Genomic DNA, 14,985 nt, shown 5'->3' with positions numbered 1-14,985 from the left:
AAATCCACACACCTTGTTGTTAGCAGTTTCATGTAGCTGAGCTATAAAGTTAGCTAGTTCAGCTAGCACCACTGAGATAGCTAACGTTCAGCTGTGGTTGGTGGGTGTAGTTCGGTAGAAAGAAATCCTTCCTACATGAAACACATTTTTCAAATGTTTCAAATGTTTGGTTTTTTGTGCTTTGAGCAGTACAAGCCAAGTCCCACCTGGGTCTATTATATTGGAGAGAATATACCTAGGTGAATAAATAGCACTACAGGTAAGAGGACAAATATGTATGTTTGGGGTTAACTGTACCTTTTTAAACAAATGAGTTACAAAGTATTTAAATGTTGAGTTGGTTGCTATGTTTTTTTAATTTTGGAGAAAGCCAGACGAGCTGTTTACCCCTGCTTTTGGTTTTTATGTTAAACTAGGCTAACCATGTCCTGACTCCAGCTCTGTATTTAATATATACATTTCAAATTTTGGATTAACTTTGTTTAGGTCATCATCTCATTCAGGCTGCACACAGTTTTTAATGAGATCTAGAGACGTCTATATAAATGAACAGAAGGTCTGCCTGTTCCAAGGCTCATTTTATCTTTAATCATAATGCTGTAATTGAATCCGTCATGCTTTCGTACACACAGAACTGTAGCTGTAAGTAACAAATTGTGATTAAGGGAAGGGAAGTAGTTTGCATGTAAATCAACTTGAAATGGCTGCAGTGCAAATCCACTTTGAACCGTTTTTAGCATCCAAAGACTAAATACCTTTTTTATTTTACATTTTTTTTAGCGTCAGCACTAATAATTTATCTCATTCGGTGAGCTTGTAGGTCAGAGAGAGATGATAGCGGTGTGAATTAATTAGGGAGATGCAGGCGTAACCCTGAGTGGATTACAGGCTCACTGTCACCGCCAATCCAACTCCAAGGGGAAATTTGATGGAAACGATGCTGGTTTAATCTGGTTTTATAATGCTCTCTGACATGACCTTTTTGATTTACTTGGCACTCACTTAATTTTTGTGTACATCTTAGGGTCTCACAGCCATGAAGACGGCGCCATGTTGCGTTGAACTGGGAATATCTGCATCTACGGTGCCATGTTTAGCGTGAGCTCACCGTCAACAATGCCTGTTCACCCTGGGGAAGAATGGTTCACTCCACTACTGTTCCCCTTCCAGAGGCAGGGGACATTAACGCCAGTCTCTGCTGCCTCGTTACGGGGCTGCTGAACCTTTCCAAGAGACCGTCGATGGAGAACACCTCCATGGCGAGTGCTTCCCTTGGCTCCCAGTCGACCCCGGAGCCACTCACGCCGACAGCAGAGGCCCTGAAGAGCCTGCAAGGCATCAGCCTTCCTCTGCAGGTCTTCTTCTGCTTCATCATGGTCGCCATCCTGCTTCTGGCTCTGTTGGGAAACGTGGTGGTGTGCCTGATGGTGTACCAGAGATCTGCCATGCGCTCGGCCATCAACATCCTCTTGGCGAGCCTGGCGTTTGCAGACATGATGCTGGCCATCCTGAACATGCCCTTCGCTCTGGTTACTGTCGTGACCACCAAGTGGATTTTCGGAGACGTTTTCTGTCGAGTTTCGGCCATGCTCTTTTGGTTCTTTGTGATGGAAGGCGTGGCTATACTGCTTATAATAAGCATAGATCGTTTTCTTATTATTGTCCAGAAGCAAGATAAGCTGAGCCCGCAGAGAGCCAAAGTGCTCATCGTGGTCACATGGGGACTCTCTTTCATTTTCTCTTTCCCCCTGGCTGTTGGTTCCCCTCCCCTACAGATCCCTCCCAGGGCCCCTCAGTGTGTATTTGGCCACAGCGTTGAGCCTGGTTACCATGCCTATGTATTGATACTATTGCTAGTCTTCTTCTTTATACCTTTCATGGTCATGCTGTACACATTTATGGGGATCCTGAACACCATCCGCCACAACGCCATCCGCATCCACAGCCACCCAGACAGCATCTGTCTGAGCCAGGCCAGCAAACTGGGCCTGCTGAGCCTGCAGAGGCCCTTCCAAATGAACATAGACATGAGCTTCAAGACCCGTGCCTTCACCACCATCCTCATCCTCTTCTCCGTGTTTACAGTGTGCTGGGCACCCTTTACCGCCTACAGTCTGGTAGCTACCTTCAGCGACGGCTTTTACCACAAAGACAGCTTTTTTCAAATTAGCACGTGGGTCCTGTGGTTGTGCTACCTCAAGTCAGCCCTCAACCCTCTCATTTACTACTGGCGGATCAAGAAATTCCGCGACGCCTGCCTTGATCTGATGCCCAAGTACTTCAAGTTTCTTCCTCAGCTGCCAGGCAACACAAAGAGGCGCATACAGCCGAGCGCAGTGTACGTGTGTGGAGAGCATCGCTCTGTGGTTTAAAGGAGAAATCCATCCTCAAACACTTTAACACTGTTAAAAACACATCTTTACATATAGTACCTTGCAGTTCTGGGCCTGTTTTGTTGTTTGGTGGTATACTTCTTTTAGCAGGTGTTGAGAAATGAAACAGCACTGCATTACAAAAGGCCAGAGGCTGCGTTGGTGGGGGCGTGTTGCTACAGGTACCAGTGAGAAAATTAAATACAATACAGGAAGTCCAATTTGAGTTTTAACGCTTATCAGATACCAAACACCTGTGCACCGTGGTTTATAATACCATTAAACAGGATTTTACAACTTTGAAGAGGAGCTGGGTATTGTTTGAAATTTTCCGATACTAGTTCTGATACCATACCTGAGTTCCAGTGGTAAAACAGTACTTTTTGATACCTTACTTGATGAATACAAAAGCTTGTTTTATTTTACAAAAGAAGCCCAACTTTTCAAATGTTAAATGTTGAAACACAAACCACTACATTTTTGACCGTATGCCACAGCCTTCTATAATAATGGAACTTGCTCAGGTGTGACCAATACACAGAACTGCAATCATGTGTTACCAAGTTGATATGGTTGGGAGATTGTAACCCCTGTCCCAGTTCAGGCTATGGGATACAGTTGAAATGATCAGAAATAGTAAGCTAACTTTGAATTTAGAATACTTTATCACAAATATGTGTTCTCCCTAGTCATTGTACTTTTTGATCAAAAGTAAATGAAAAAACAACAAATGTGACCAGACATTTGATGTCAGCTTCTGGTATTTGACAGTTTTTGATAACCGTGCTACAGACACAATATAGTCGGCACTAAAAAGTATTGAGGTTTTGATACCCAGCCGTACTCTGGAAGGTTATAACAATGATCATTTTCTCATCTTGAAGATTGCAATATAAAGAGTAGAATTACGCCGTTCTTATTAGAGAATAATCTACCAGTTTGCGCCAAATATTTGATTGACCAGTGCATTGCATTGCTGGACACCACTGCATTATGGCACTCAATAGGTCATGGGATCTCAAAAAGGTACAAGGCAACTGGACGCACCGTGTGGAAAATGTTTTGGCCTTTGCTTCCCACTGAAAGGGGAAAAACATGGCAACTGTACTAAAAGCAGGGCAGTAACATACTTCATTGTTTGTAATATTCAGTCGGCAGAAGGTCATTTAGAACCGCTCATCATACAGAAGATGGTCCTGTTTGTATCTGCTGGCTCCATTGGATTCTCAGTTGATGCACTCATCTCCACCAACTGCAGCTTCCGCAGTAGGGCTGGGTATAGTTGCAAAACTCTCAATACTAGTGTCGATACAATACCGGAGTCTTGGGACCAGTACCACAATAATGCTTTTTTCAGTACCAGAGTTCTAACTGAAGATTTTTACGTAAATGCTGTCAAATTTAACACTGTCAAAATATTTGATGTCAGCTCTTGATACTTGATACTTTTAAATACTTGATTCTGTCAACACATTGCTTTCAGTACAAATGGTGTTTCAGTTCGATACCCAGCTCTGCTCAGTAGACCAGATTGCAGTGCAGCAACAAGACATTTCCTGCTAAGAATCCAACCTTTAATAAACTTGCTGTCTTGTTCCTACGCTATAGCTCTCTCTCCACCTACTCAACTCACAGTACACACTTCTTCTCTGAGGCTGGTACAATGTCATTCTGGGTAATAAAAGAAACCTTAAAGTGAAGTAGTCAACTGAAGGAAACCATAAAAGCAAATTAAAACACTTTATAACTCTTTGAATGCACTGAATGGCTCATACTGTGTGAAAGTATAGACAGGTGAATTTTTCCTTTAATATGACTTGACCATACGTCTTTTCTTGCCACTGAAAACAGTCGTGGGGGAAAGGATGGTGTGTTTTAGCTGCGTAGAATTTGTTTTATGAGGCATGTAAATTAACAGCTTAAATGGAATTTGAATATGGTCAGAAAGTGGCCACAACACATTTGGACGTGTGTATTTCTGTTTAAATGTTTTGGATGTGCCTATTGATTAGTCCATTTGCCAGTCAGAATGCTGCTATATCTGGTGAAAATGTGCAATTTCAGTGTACTGTACTGTTGAATGTAATAAAGAAATAGACATTTCTTACCTTGGTAAACTGTCTTGAATGGCTTTTTTGTTTGTGTACCTGTTGTAGATCAATCAGTCATCCTCTACCAATGTTGGAGGTCATTGGTAGGGTTGGGAGTCAATACGAGTCCACCTTAGGGCTAGCTGCTGTTCTGCTAACTTGCATCACTCATGCAAACTCTCATTGAAGCTTTCTTTCACTTTTTCAAGTGAAAATTTTTTCTGTGGTTTACTATCCATGTAAATTAATATCTACAACAGCACTAAACAGCAATTACAAGAAAACAACAGCTCCCTTTGTTGCTATTTTACATAATACCTCATTGTAATTGACCTTATATTCACCCACGCTCTCTTGTAATGCCATCATTAATGCTTTAACTGCATCTCTGCCGCCATAAAAACCCCAAAACTGGCCTAATCTGTCATTTTTGGGCTTGGCTGTGCCAATAGTAGAAGGCTTTTTGTTTTGTTTTTGTCCAGGTTCTGTGGCGATATTTTTTCAATGCTCCGTTTACCTCCATTCTACTGTGCTGGAGGCAAAAATCTAAAAACCTGCACACATAAAACTATTTGCTGGGATGAACATAAGTGAGAACCAATGAAAATGAATTATAAAGGCTTTTGAGCTCGTTCTGCTGCACACAATTCAAACCAACAGACCTTTTTCACAGCAGCCATTGTGACATGAAATGTTAGGGTAAACTGTTACCAGGTAACAGTTAAGGTGTTACCAATGATACTAATTAAAGTTCTGTTCATGTAATTTTTTTTGTTTTGTGTGTCCTGTATAGTTATATAGCTTAGCTTATAATAAGCAAAAAAAAACAATAAAATGTAAAGAAAGGAAATATTCACCACCCACTTTCTTCAACACAAAAATACAACCATACACCTTTTCTTTTTATTCAGAGTTAGCTGTGAAAATGTTCTGTCTCTAGAGCTGTAGTGTGTGTACTGTGTCACTGATCGTCTGTCTCTGAGACACAGCTCTCAGTCTTTGGAGGCAGATATTTAAATTAGAAAAATAGAATTACAGAAATCGCAAAATACCCAAATATTGCTCCAAAAAAACAGGTGATGGAATCAGCCGATTGCCCAACCCTGTTCTCACCCTATGCCTATTTTATCCATCCATAGTTTTGAATGAGTCTTTTTAACAGCACACATTCTGACCTGTAATAGGAAAATCACAGGTGTTACTAATAACATGAACAATGTCTCTGGTGTATCAAAGTGTCCCATTAAGTCTGGACATCATAAACAACACCAGGACCCTGAACTGAAGCAGCTATCTGGAATTATCACATGTGCTTCCGCTCACATGTCACAATGTCTTCTGGGAAAAGAAGGCCAATCCCCAGAAAGTGTTGTATCATGATATATATTTAGTGACATATACTGTAATAGAATGTTTTTCACCTCTAATTCATGGTGTTTGGACCTTCTTTTAAAGCTTAGAGGAGTAATAGAGCTGAAAAAGGTCAGGACAAAGTCCCTCTTGCAGCTAGTATTATAACTTGTAGGCCCATGTTACAGGCAGATGTGTGTTCTTGGTGCATCTTCCACAATACTGAATGTGTTTACCTGAATGTTAATATCTCATTGTTCCGGATACCTAGAAATGCAGGTAAAGTCCTGATCCTATAAGCTGGGATACTGAGGCATGTAAATACACTTTATGATCCTTACTTGTGCTACGGCTTTAACATGAGGCACTAATATGTGTAGGAGAGTGAATCAAATGTTGATTCATTTATGTTTGACCAGCATATGCAACGCTCTGAGCATGCAAACACAATACGATATGTTTGAGATGTAAGGTGCGATGTTTGGGAGGTTTCCGTGCAAGCTCTGCGTTAATTACTCTCCTCCCAGTGCGCCACCTGTGTCTCCTCTTTCCACTCAGGGACTCCACTTCCTGTCATTGTCTCCGCTGAGTGCTTTGCGAGGGCGACATATGCCTGCTGTGCATTCATGCATCACTCCCCCGCACCATGACTTTCCCTAAGCGTTGACCAGGTCTGCCAGTCACAACGCTCCACAGCCGAGGCGAAGGCGTGTTGTGCAACGCGGCTGATAATAGAAATGCCAGGGAGCTGTATGAGCTGCTGCGCCTGACCAACAGCCTCCAGTCAGTTCACAGCCTTGCAGTTCTGGTGTGTAAAGAAAACGTTAGCTCAGATTTCTGCTTGCAGTGTCTCACACCACAGATGGGCAAATTGAGCAACTGCCCATGGACCCCCAAAGCCCCAGGGTCTGTGTGGCAATTGATGTGTGATAATTAGCGTTCTTGCAGTTTGTGGATATTATTGTGGATATATTATAAATAATAACGAACGATAACAATTAGAATGAATGCATATATATCAAATTGTAATACTACATAATAATTGTACTACATAATAAATGTATATAATGCATGTGTTAAGATTTTTATGGCGCAGTATGGTGTAGGCGGGCTGTGCAATTTGTCAGTATATATAAAAATGTAAATTCTGGATTTCTGCATTTTATTTGAATGATTCTGATGATCCCATGTACACAAAATAAAATTACAATTAAATTAACTTCAATTTAAATCAACTTAGTAAGATTTAAATATTAATTAATTACCCCTAATAGTATCTATCCATGCCGATGGTTCTGGCTGTAATTATCCAGGTTGTGATGAATCTGTCTCTGGGATTTCCGCCTGTCTAAGCTCTGCACTGAGTTTGACTCAATGAGCCTGTATGCTCCTATAAACCTTTGACATTTACACAAAAAGCCACTTGAGTAACTACCACCCCCAGAAGCTCTTTGTAGATATTAAACCACACTCTAATTTTAATAACAAGAGGAGCATCTTCATTAGCAAACACCACATTCCTTCTGTTTGTTAGTTTTGTTAGGTTCAGTTCAGTGTGAACTGAGAAAAAGAAAAACAACATTGTCTCAGTATATATATATGTGTATTCAGCAAGGGTAGAAGAGATAAAACCTCTCATTATAAGATAACACAACAATCCCTATTTTCAGGTGATTAATGAAAACATATAGGTATAAGTTTATACTGGATCACATTTTAAATTTTGGTGCAACAGAATTAAATTTCCTGTAATAACAAAGAATGTGTGGACTGATAAATGTTCTCTTACCTCAGAGAAGAGCAAAAACAATAAAACAATGGTGAATCCAAAAAATGATGAACAAAATAAGAACAAACTGTGAATACGCAATTTAATATGGATAATGTCATCTTTTCTTCTAGAACCTAAATCAGATTTCCTAACCTGATCTTTCTAGTACCATATGTACTATAGTCTGATATCATACCTGCTGGCACAGCTAGCTGCCCATCCTCAGTTGCCTGTGTAATGAATATGATTGTAAGTCAATATTTAATACGAAATAGAATGCCTTTCAAAGCTGTGCACCTTTAATGTCAGCCCAAAAGACACATCAAAGAGAAGTTAATCTGTGTGGACTGTGAGACATGAAAGCAGAGCAAATGAGGCTGCTGGCAGCTCGTAGCATCACGAGGAAAATACCGCCCGTCCAGAAAAGGTCAGCAGGTTGTTTTCCAGCAGATACCAGACTGCTGAGACCTCAGGTGACCTCTGTGACCCTCTGCAGCTGGCCAGGGTACAGATTCTTCCAATGAACGCCAACATGAGTTGAGTTTGATTTGCTCCTGACTTGTGATTACGAAGGACGGCGTTCTTAATCAGCTTCCTCCCTGGGATTCATTATGCAGCCAGCAGTGAGTAATGAGCGTGCCCAGAGCTTTGAAGCTCACTTTAATCATAGCACTGAGGACTATTACTAAGCAACAGGAACTTGCAGATGTCTCAGGAGGATGCATGGTGACGGAGGATGGAGTGATGTTCACTAAGATACGATAAAGTCAAAGAGGCACTTTTGGTTATCTAACTGTGTGCAACTGTCTCTGCAGCTGTTTTTTTTAGTGTCATGGTCGGTGATCGTTGGTTTGGAGCGTGAACAAATTCCCCCAAAGCCTGAAACCAGAGAACAAACTCAAACCATCATCACTCATGCAGCACAAACAGTGACTCTGTGACTGACGTTAACAGATGTAACAGAAGTTTTTGAACACAAAAATAAAAGCTTGATATTACTGCACTGCACTGTACTGTACTGTAATTGTTACTTTTAGCTATTGTGACCATTTATCCATTTTTAGATGTTTTTTTTAAATGAATTTTGATTTTAGCTAATTCTTTTGATAATTTATCTGTTACTTCTAGCAATTTTGACCATTTCTCCATTACTTTTAGCCAACTTTTGTGACCTCTTGTGCTTACTAACTAGTTTTTACCCACTCTCAAATGTAACACCTGGTGTTTAGGTGTTAGAAGGTAAGATAAGATGGACCTTATTGATCCCACACTGGGGAAATTCAATGGCTACAGCAGCTCCAGATACAACACAACATAAAATACAAGATATAAAAATAAAATAATACAAATAGAATAAGAGTTATATGTACATTATATACAGCTTTTTTATATATACAAATGTGATTGATATGGAAACAGCTGATGTTGATCTATATATGTCTGTTATGTCTCGTAATAAAACCACTGAAATAAATGTTCTTCTGTGACATGCTAAAACATTGTGTAACAGACTGTAGCACCAGATTTATTATATACATCTATCATATGCTACCTTATCTCCATGAGCTCAACAAACTCGTGAGATATCGGAATTTAAAAAAACTGCAAGCATGGCCATTTCTGTCTTCTACTATATGAATTCAGCTTTTCATTTTTAAGCGGAAAATCGTTTTTTTCTTCTTTCAAAAGTTATATAATGAAGCTATATATAAATCCAAGACTGAAACAAAGCTTTGCATAATTTAGTTCCAGCTTTCATTCAACGTATACATTCACATTTACATTTGAGTACATTTCCTTAAAGGTGATATTGTTGGAGCACTACAATGACGTGTTAATTACTTCCAGAATAGAATCATGTATACAAAAGGTGTAGTGAGGCCTTTAAAATGAATTCCTGACACTGAAATGAAAGCGTGTACCTGATGTTGGCACAGCTCTTCTGCACTGTTTGAATTTGAGACTAACAGCCATGTTTCTTTTCCCCCTCGTCTCACAGCCAATTTAACCACTTCAACACAAGGTACGAGAGCAGTCTTCTGAGGCTGTAATGTTTCACAACAAGCAGCTGATTGCTGTTGCTGTTGCTTTCACACCTGCCGTCTTGTGACGCCGTCGCCGTTCTAAAGAGTCCTAACAGGAACAAGCGCTGGGATTTCTGGGTAACCTTGAGTGTAATCTTCTGACAATCTTAAATCCTCTGTGCGGGCTCGTGTCCATGAGATGTAGATGTCTTTGAATATATTTCCAGTTTGGAAAGGCATCGTCTTGTTGCCCGTAGTGACAGTCACGCAGTATTCAAATGATCTTGCAGGGGCAGCGCTGAAAGGTCAAGAATATGTAAGATTGCAGCGCTTGAACAATGGTCTATTAGCTCCTGAATCAATACAAGGGCTGTGATTGCTCAGGCAGACACAGTATTTTAGAAATGCTTGTATACATAATGTTGTTGCTATGCAGTGCCAAGGGAAACAGAGTCACCCAGTGTCCCTGTTACCATTAGTACATGGTGAACAAGGTTCATTTAGAAGGGGCTTTTAGGGTTTTACATAAACAACATCAATTATACTGACTGGATAAACATAGATTATATCGACTGTATGAGCCACTTTCACGGTGCTGTATCATTTAATGAGGACAGTGTGGAACTAACTGCTGTCATTAATGGCTGATTCCAACTGGAGCCAATTCAAATACACCCTTATATGGTATTCAAACATATTTTCACACTCAAAAAAACTAATTCCACCACTCAATATAGATTTAACTAAATGTACTTAAGTAGTGCACCAAACTACAGTTTTGAGCTATTGGTACTTTATATTATATTTGAGTATTTCTATTTTGTTAGACCTAAATCAGTGGTTCCCAAACTTGTTCCTTCAGGGAGTAATCTGACGACCCCTGACTGACATATTTTATATTATATTCAATGTATAACAACAACAGTAGAGAACAGCTGATAAACTGTATGAACACAAACAGTGAACACAACAATAGAAGAGAAAAATGTACAAGTAAGATAAAAAAGTAGAAATGAAAGAATAAGAGTTATTTTTGCCCTCTATAAACAGCTTTTTATATACAGATACCCTAAAATACAAGAGTAACCACCAAAGCTAATATAAGCTCCTTTAGTTTTTCACTGTACCATGTTGCAGGCTCTCTTATTGAAGAGGCTATGTTAGTGTTGGGCTTGTTTTTGAAGCTGCGGTTGTCTCGCGAGAGTTGGCAACGCTGCTTACGTCCTTGTTTTGGTTGTGAAGATGCAAACATCTCATCATCATAAAAACCATGCAAGAGGACCGTTTTATACCAGCACTGTGGTGGAACACAAACTAAACTGACTACAACCTTTCCACCGCAACACACACCAGGAGAGCTCCCACAGTGGACAGCGTGGACAGGTGAGTGTGAGTTAATATGGAAGGCCAGTCTTAGTTACCTATAAATCACTAATATGGCTCTCTCCTGTTGGCATGACAAACTGTGCAGAAAAGTATAAAAGTATAAAATCCTTTACTTAAAGCTGCAGTAGGTAACTAGTCTCTTTGCATTGTCTTAATAGGATTATTCCATATGGTGTTAATAATAATAATGTTGAGTAATAGATTACAGGTAACTTTAGTTATAGAGTTATGTAATCAAGACACAAAAAGGTAACTGTAATCCATTTTAGCTACAGAAAAAATAAGTAATCAGATTAGTTACATTTAGTAAAAATCTGGATTATTTAGCAGAATTAGAATTTTAAAATAGATCATACATCAATAGATCAACACATATTTCCATTTTTCATATTGAATACACTTCCATCTATACTTCTTATCGATATTTCCTTTCTCCTGTTTTTATTGACATTTGGTGTGCATTTTTCAGCTTTTAACAGTTTATTGACGGCAGTACTCTTCATTCATTTTTATTTGTGCTTCTCTCTCACTCTGTGAATTGATATGCACCAAGGCAGATTCCTTTTATTTGAACTTGGCAGTAAACCTGATTCAGATCAGTAGACAAAGCATTTAATCAGTTAATTGATAAAAATCCTAGCCAGATAGATCAATAATTAAAATAATTGTTTGTTGCAGCCCTTGTTAGCTGACAGTGTGCTAACAGAGTAATGAGGACATTGATCATGAAAAAGTAATGCTGCTTTTAAATTCTTTAAATGTCATTTTTCACTGTGTGCTGCAAACAAACAATATCCCATACTGTATCCACCGCTGCATGCACTGTGTATATCTATATGTGTTATTGTTGTATAGTGTAAAGGGATTGGTGCGGTTGTGTATCGGTATGAATCATATTGTGAGAGTGGGAGGCTCTGTTTTTGAATCTCTCCTTTTAGAATGAAATTCCTCATTTGACATCTCTCCCCTGCCAAACCCGGAGGCCTCAGTGGAAAAAAGAATCCGTCCTCCGTGAGAAGATGCTTGTTTCCATGGTGATGTGAAGCATGTGCTTGTGTGTATGATGACCTCACGCATGCATATTCCCTCGCCAGCCTGCAGACAGTGTGTTTGCCTCCACACGGCACATGCTGCAGTCACATGTCAGAAATCCATGGGAGGAAGTCACCCGCTCACGTTCAATCGATCAGTCTGATCCCACCTTTCCTTCTGGCTTTAAACACGGTTCCCAGCTTTTCTCCAGTTTCACTTCTCATCAGGGGATTTTAAATACGTAATTGCTGCCACTAGGGGGCCTCTCACATCAAAACAATAACAAAAGAGGAAGTTGAAGTAGTGTGGGATCATGGGAGTTGTTGTCTTCACCACCATTGCCGTCACTGCAGTCAGCTTCTCCTGGTTAGGATTCCTTCAGTGTTCATGGTTCCAGGAGGTTTCTACCGGGAGCCCAGTTATCCACAGAGGTATATTCCCTCTCCAGAACAAACAGACCCGCTGATTAAAACCACTAAAAACAATGAATAAAGCAGTTCCACCTTAAAAATCACTGCTTCTCCCACGCTAGAGAAACAGGGGTCAGGGGTTCTGATTTAACATATTGTGCTATATTGACAAACTGTAAGCAAGCCGATATATTGCGATTTAAAAAAAAATAATAATAATTAGAAAAACTGTAGTAGTATAGTATAAAGACCCCACCATATGCATACAATCTGAAACATCCAACATCACAGCCCTCAGTTTACATTTACAACACTGCTATAGCGGTTGGGGGTCTAACCACAGAAAGCTTTAGTGTTTTGAGAATCAATACAATATCAAAAAATAAAATGTATTTATATTTTTTTACAGCATCAGAGGCAAGGAAAGACTAAATGCGTCATTGAAGAAGCCCATCAAGTCTGTATGATTAAAATACATCATACAGACAGAGAACTGTTTAAAAAGTTCCCTAAACAGGAAATAATCTGCTCAAAGTTCAACCAAATCTCTGGTTTTACACAAACGTCCTGCTGTTACTGAGTTCACTGGTTGGGTTCATTGTACAGTTTTAAATATAATATAAAATCTAAACTATGTCATAGAGCAGGGATCATCAGTTTACTCAATGATAGAAAAGGGGTCCCTGAAGGAAAAATCTTAGGAAGCACTGGTCTAATCTATAACGGATCACGTTTCTGTTGTGTCTATGATGTCCTAACAACACCAACAAAACTTCAAAGGGACTGAGAATCCCTGTTGTTCGCTGTGTGGGAGACCAGCCACCTGGAACACATCCTGTCAACGTGTCAAACAGGCCTGATGGACGGGAGGTTCAGATGGCAGTAAGGAGGCTGTGAGATCCTCTGGGACATGAGAGTTGGAATAGATGTTCCTCTCGGGCCATACGGCCAAGATCGTAACCCACTGCGCCTTGGCGTCCCTTTCACACTGGAACCTTCTCTCCAGACATTTTAAAGTCCTCACTGTGGGCACTGGAGCAGAAAATCCACTGAGCCTAACTCTTTGAACATCCAACTTCAAAATTCACAGATTTGATCGAGGATGGAACCCAATCAGTCTTCTAACTCCATAATTAAAAGAAGACACTTCTTTTCCTCTGAGCTTTTTCCTTTTTACTTTGGAGATCTGACTTCAAAATTCATAGATCTGATCGAGGATTGTCCTCCAAAGAAATTAGAAAAGTATCTGAATTTGTTCTAAAAGAAGCCTATTAAGTATGTTTGACTATTAAAAACAAAACATAGTACAGATAGAATTGTATACAACATCAGGTAAAAACTTGCATATCATTTTCTGGAAATAATCTGCTCAAAATTCACCCAAATCGTCCGTTTGAAGACCTTAATATAATATTCCATTTGTGCCAACAGATCCTCCTAAATGTTACACACTGGACCTTTAAATAAAAAGGTTGGAACCACTGTAACAGAGCGTCTCTTTCTGGCCCTCTAAAACTGGATCAGTAGCACTCTGTGATATTACTTCAGTGTTTGGTGCCCCCCAGTGTTACAAAGGAGAATTACATAGAGAAAGGTGTAACAGTTATGTGAAGTTCCACAAATGGCCACAAGAGGAAGACAAACATATTTTCCTTTACTTTCTCTCACTCACATAAATATCATGAAGATGGATTCCCACATTCTGTGGATCAGTGTCCCTCTCAGCTCTTCTTTCTCATGGATTCTGCTCTTTCACAAAGTTCTCCTGTGACAACCAGAAGTGTTATGGAGTGTGGACTGACAGCTGGAGAGGTTAGGGTTAGTTAGGCCAGTTCCACCTCTTGTGCACGAGCAAGGCACCTAACCCTTAACTGCTCCCTGCTCCTAGTGTATACAGTAATGTATATAGGATGGGTCAAATGCAGAGAACAAATTTCATTTCATGTATGTAAAATGCTTTAAATGCTATATATACTGTAAAATTAAATAAAGTAATGACATTTACATTTAAAGGTAATGTTTACTTCTCCAGGCCTTTGGCAAAATATCATTGACTGATTGAATTTGCTCAGTTGTCATGGAACTGTAGAATCCTGAACGTCTTACGATTCTGAGCACATCTAGCATGTCTCATCCAAGCTGAATCGAATGTCCATGTTGGTTCCATGCTGGATTTGTTTTGCACTCCGTCCAGGATTTCACTGACTTTTTTTTTTATATCATTGCAGCCTAAAATGCAGTTTTCAGTTATTTCAATTGTGATGCATGTTGCAATGTTTTTAGGCATTGTTCTGCACTGAAATTGCTGTAGAAAGTGAAAATTGAACTGGAAAATTAAGAATCATGTTTTTATTTACTTAAAATATGCAGTTAATTTATAAACAGATGCCTTCCATGGAGTTCACCATGTTTAACCGCCATTCTACAGTAGCCCAGAATGGACAAACCAAATGAACAGCCATAACATTATAACATTGTGAGCACTGACAGGTGTAGTAAATAACACTGATTAATTGGTTACCATGGCTCCTGTAAGTGGGTGGGATATAT

General features: G+C 39.6%; 1 protein-coding gene across 1 annotated transcript in view; it reads left to right on the top strand.

Annotated features, from left to right (window-relative positions):
* The window catches only part of gpr63 (G protein-coupled receptor 63), an 8,292-nt gene extending 3,809 nt beyond the window's left edge, over positions 1-4,483 (top strand). Inside the window, exon 2 of the mRNA XM_035679003.1 lies at positions 1,025-4,483. Within this exon, the coding sequence (XP_035534896.1) occupies positions 1,140-2,372 (1,233 nt within the window). The 5' untranslated portion in view covers positions 1,025-1,139 and the 3' untranslated portion in view covers positions 2,373-4,483. The remainder of the gene's footprint in view (positions 1-1,024) is intronic.
* Positions 4,484-14,985: the final 10,502 nt, after the last annotated feature.

The sequence above is a fragment of the Morone saxatilis genome, unplaced genomic scaffold (assembly GCF_004916995.1).
Source record: "Morone saxatilis isolate NCDOM2014 unplaced genomic scaffold, NCSU_SB_2.0 Contig7, whole genome shotgun sequence".
Lineage (NCBI taxonomy): Eukaryota > Metazoa > Chordata > Actinopteri > Moronidae > Morone > Morone saxatilis.
The sequence above is the reverse complement of the archived record's forward strand: the minus strand, read 5'-3'. Positions and strand labels throughout refer to the sequence as shown.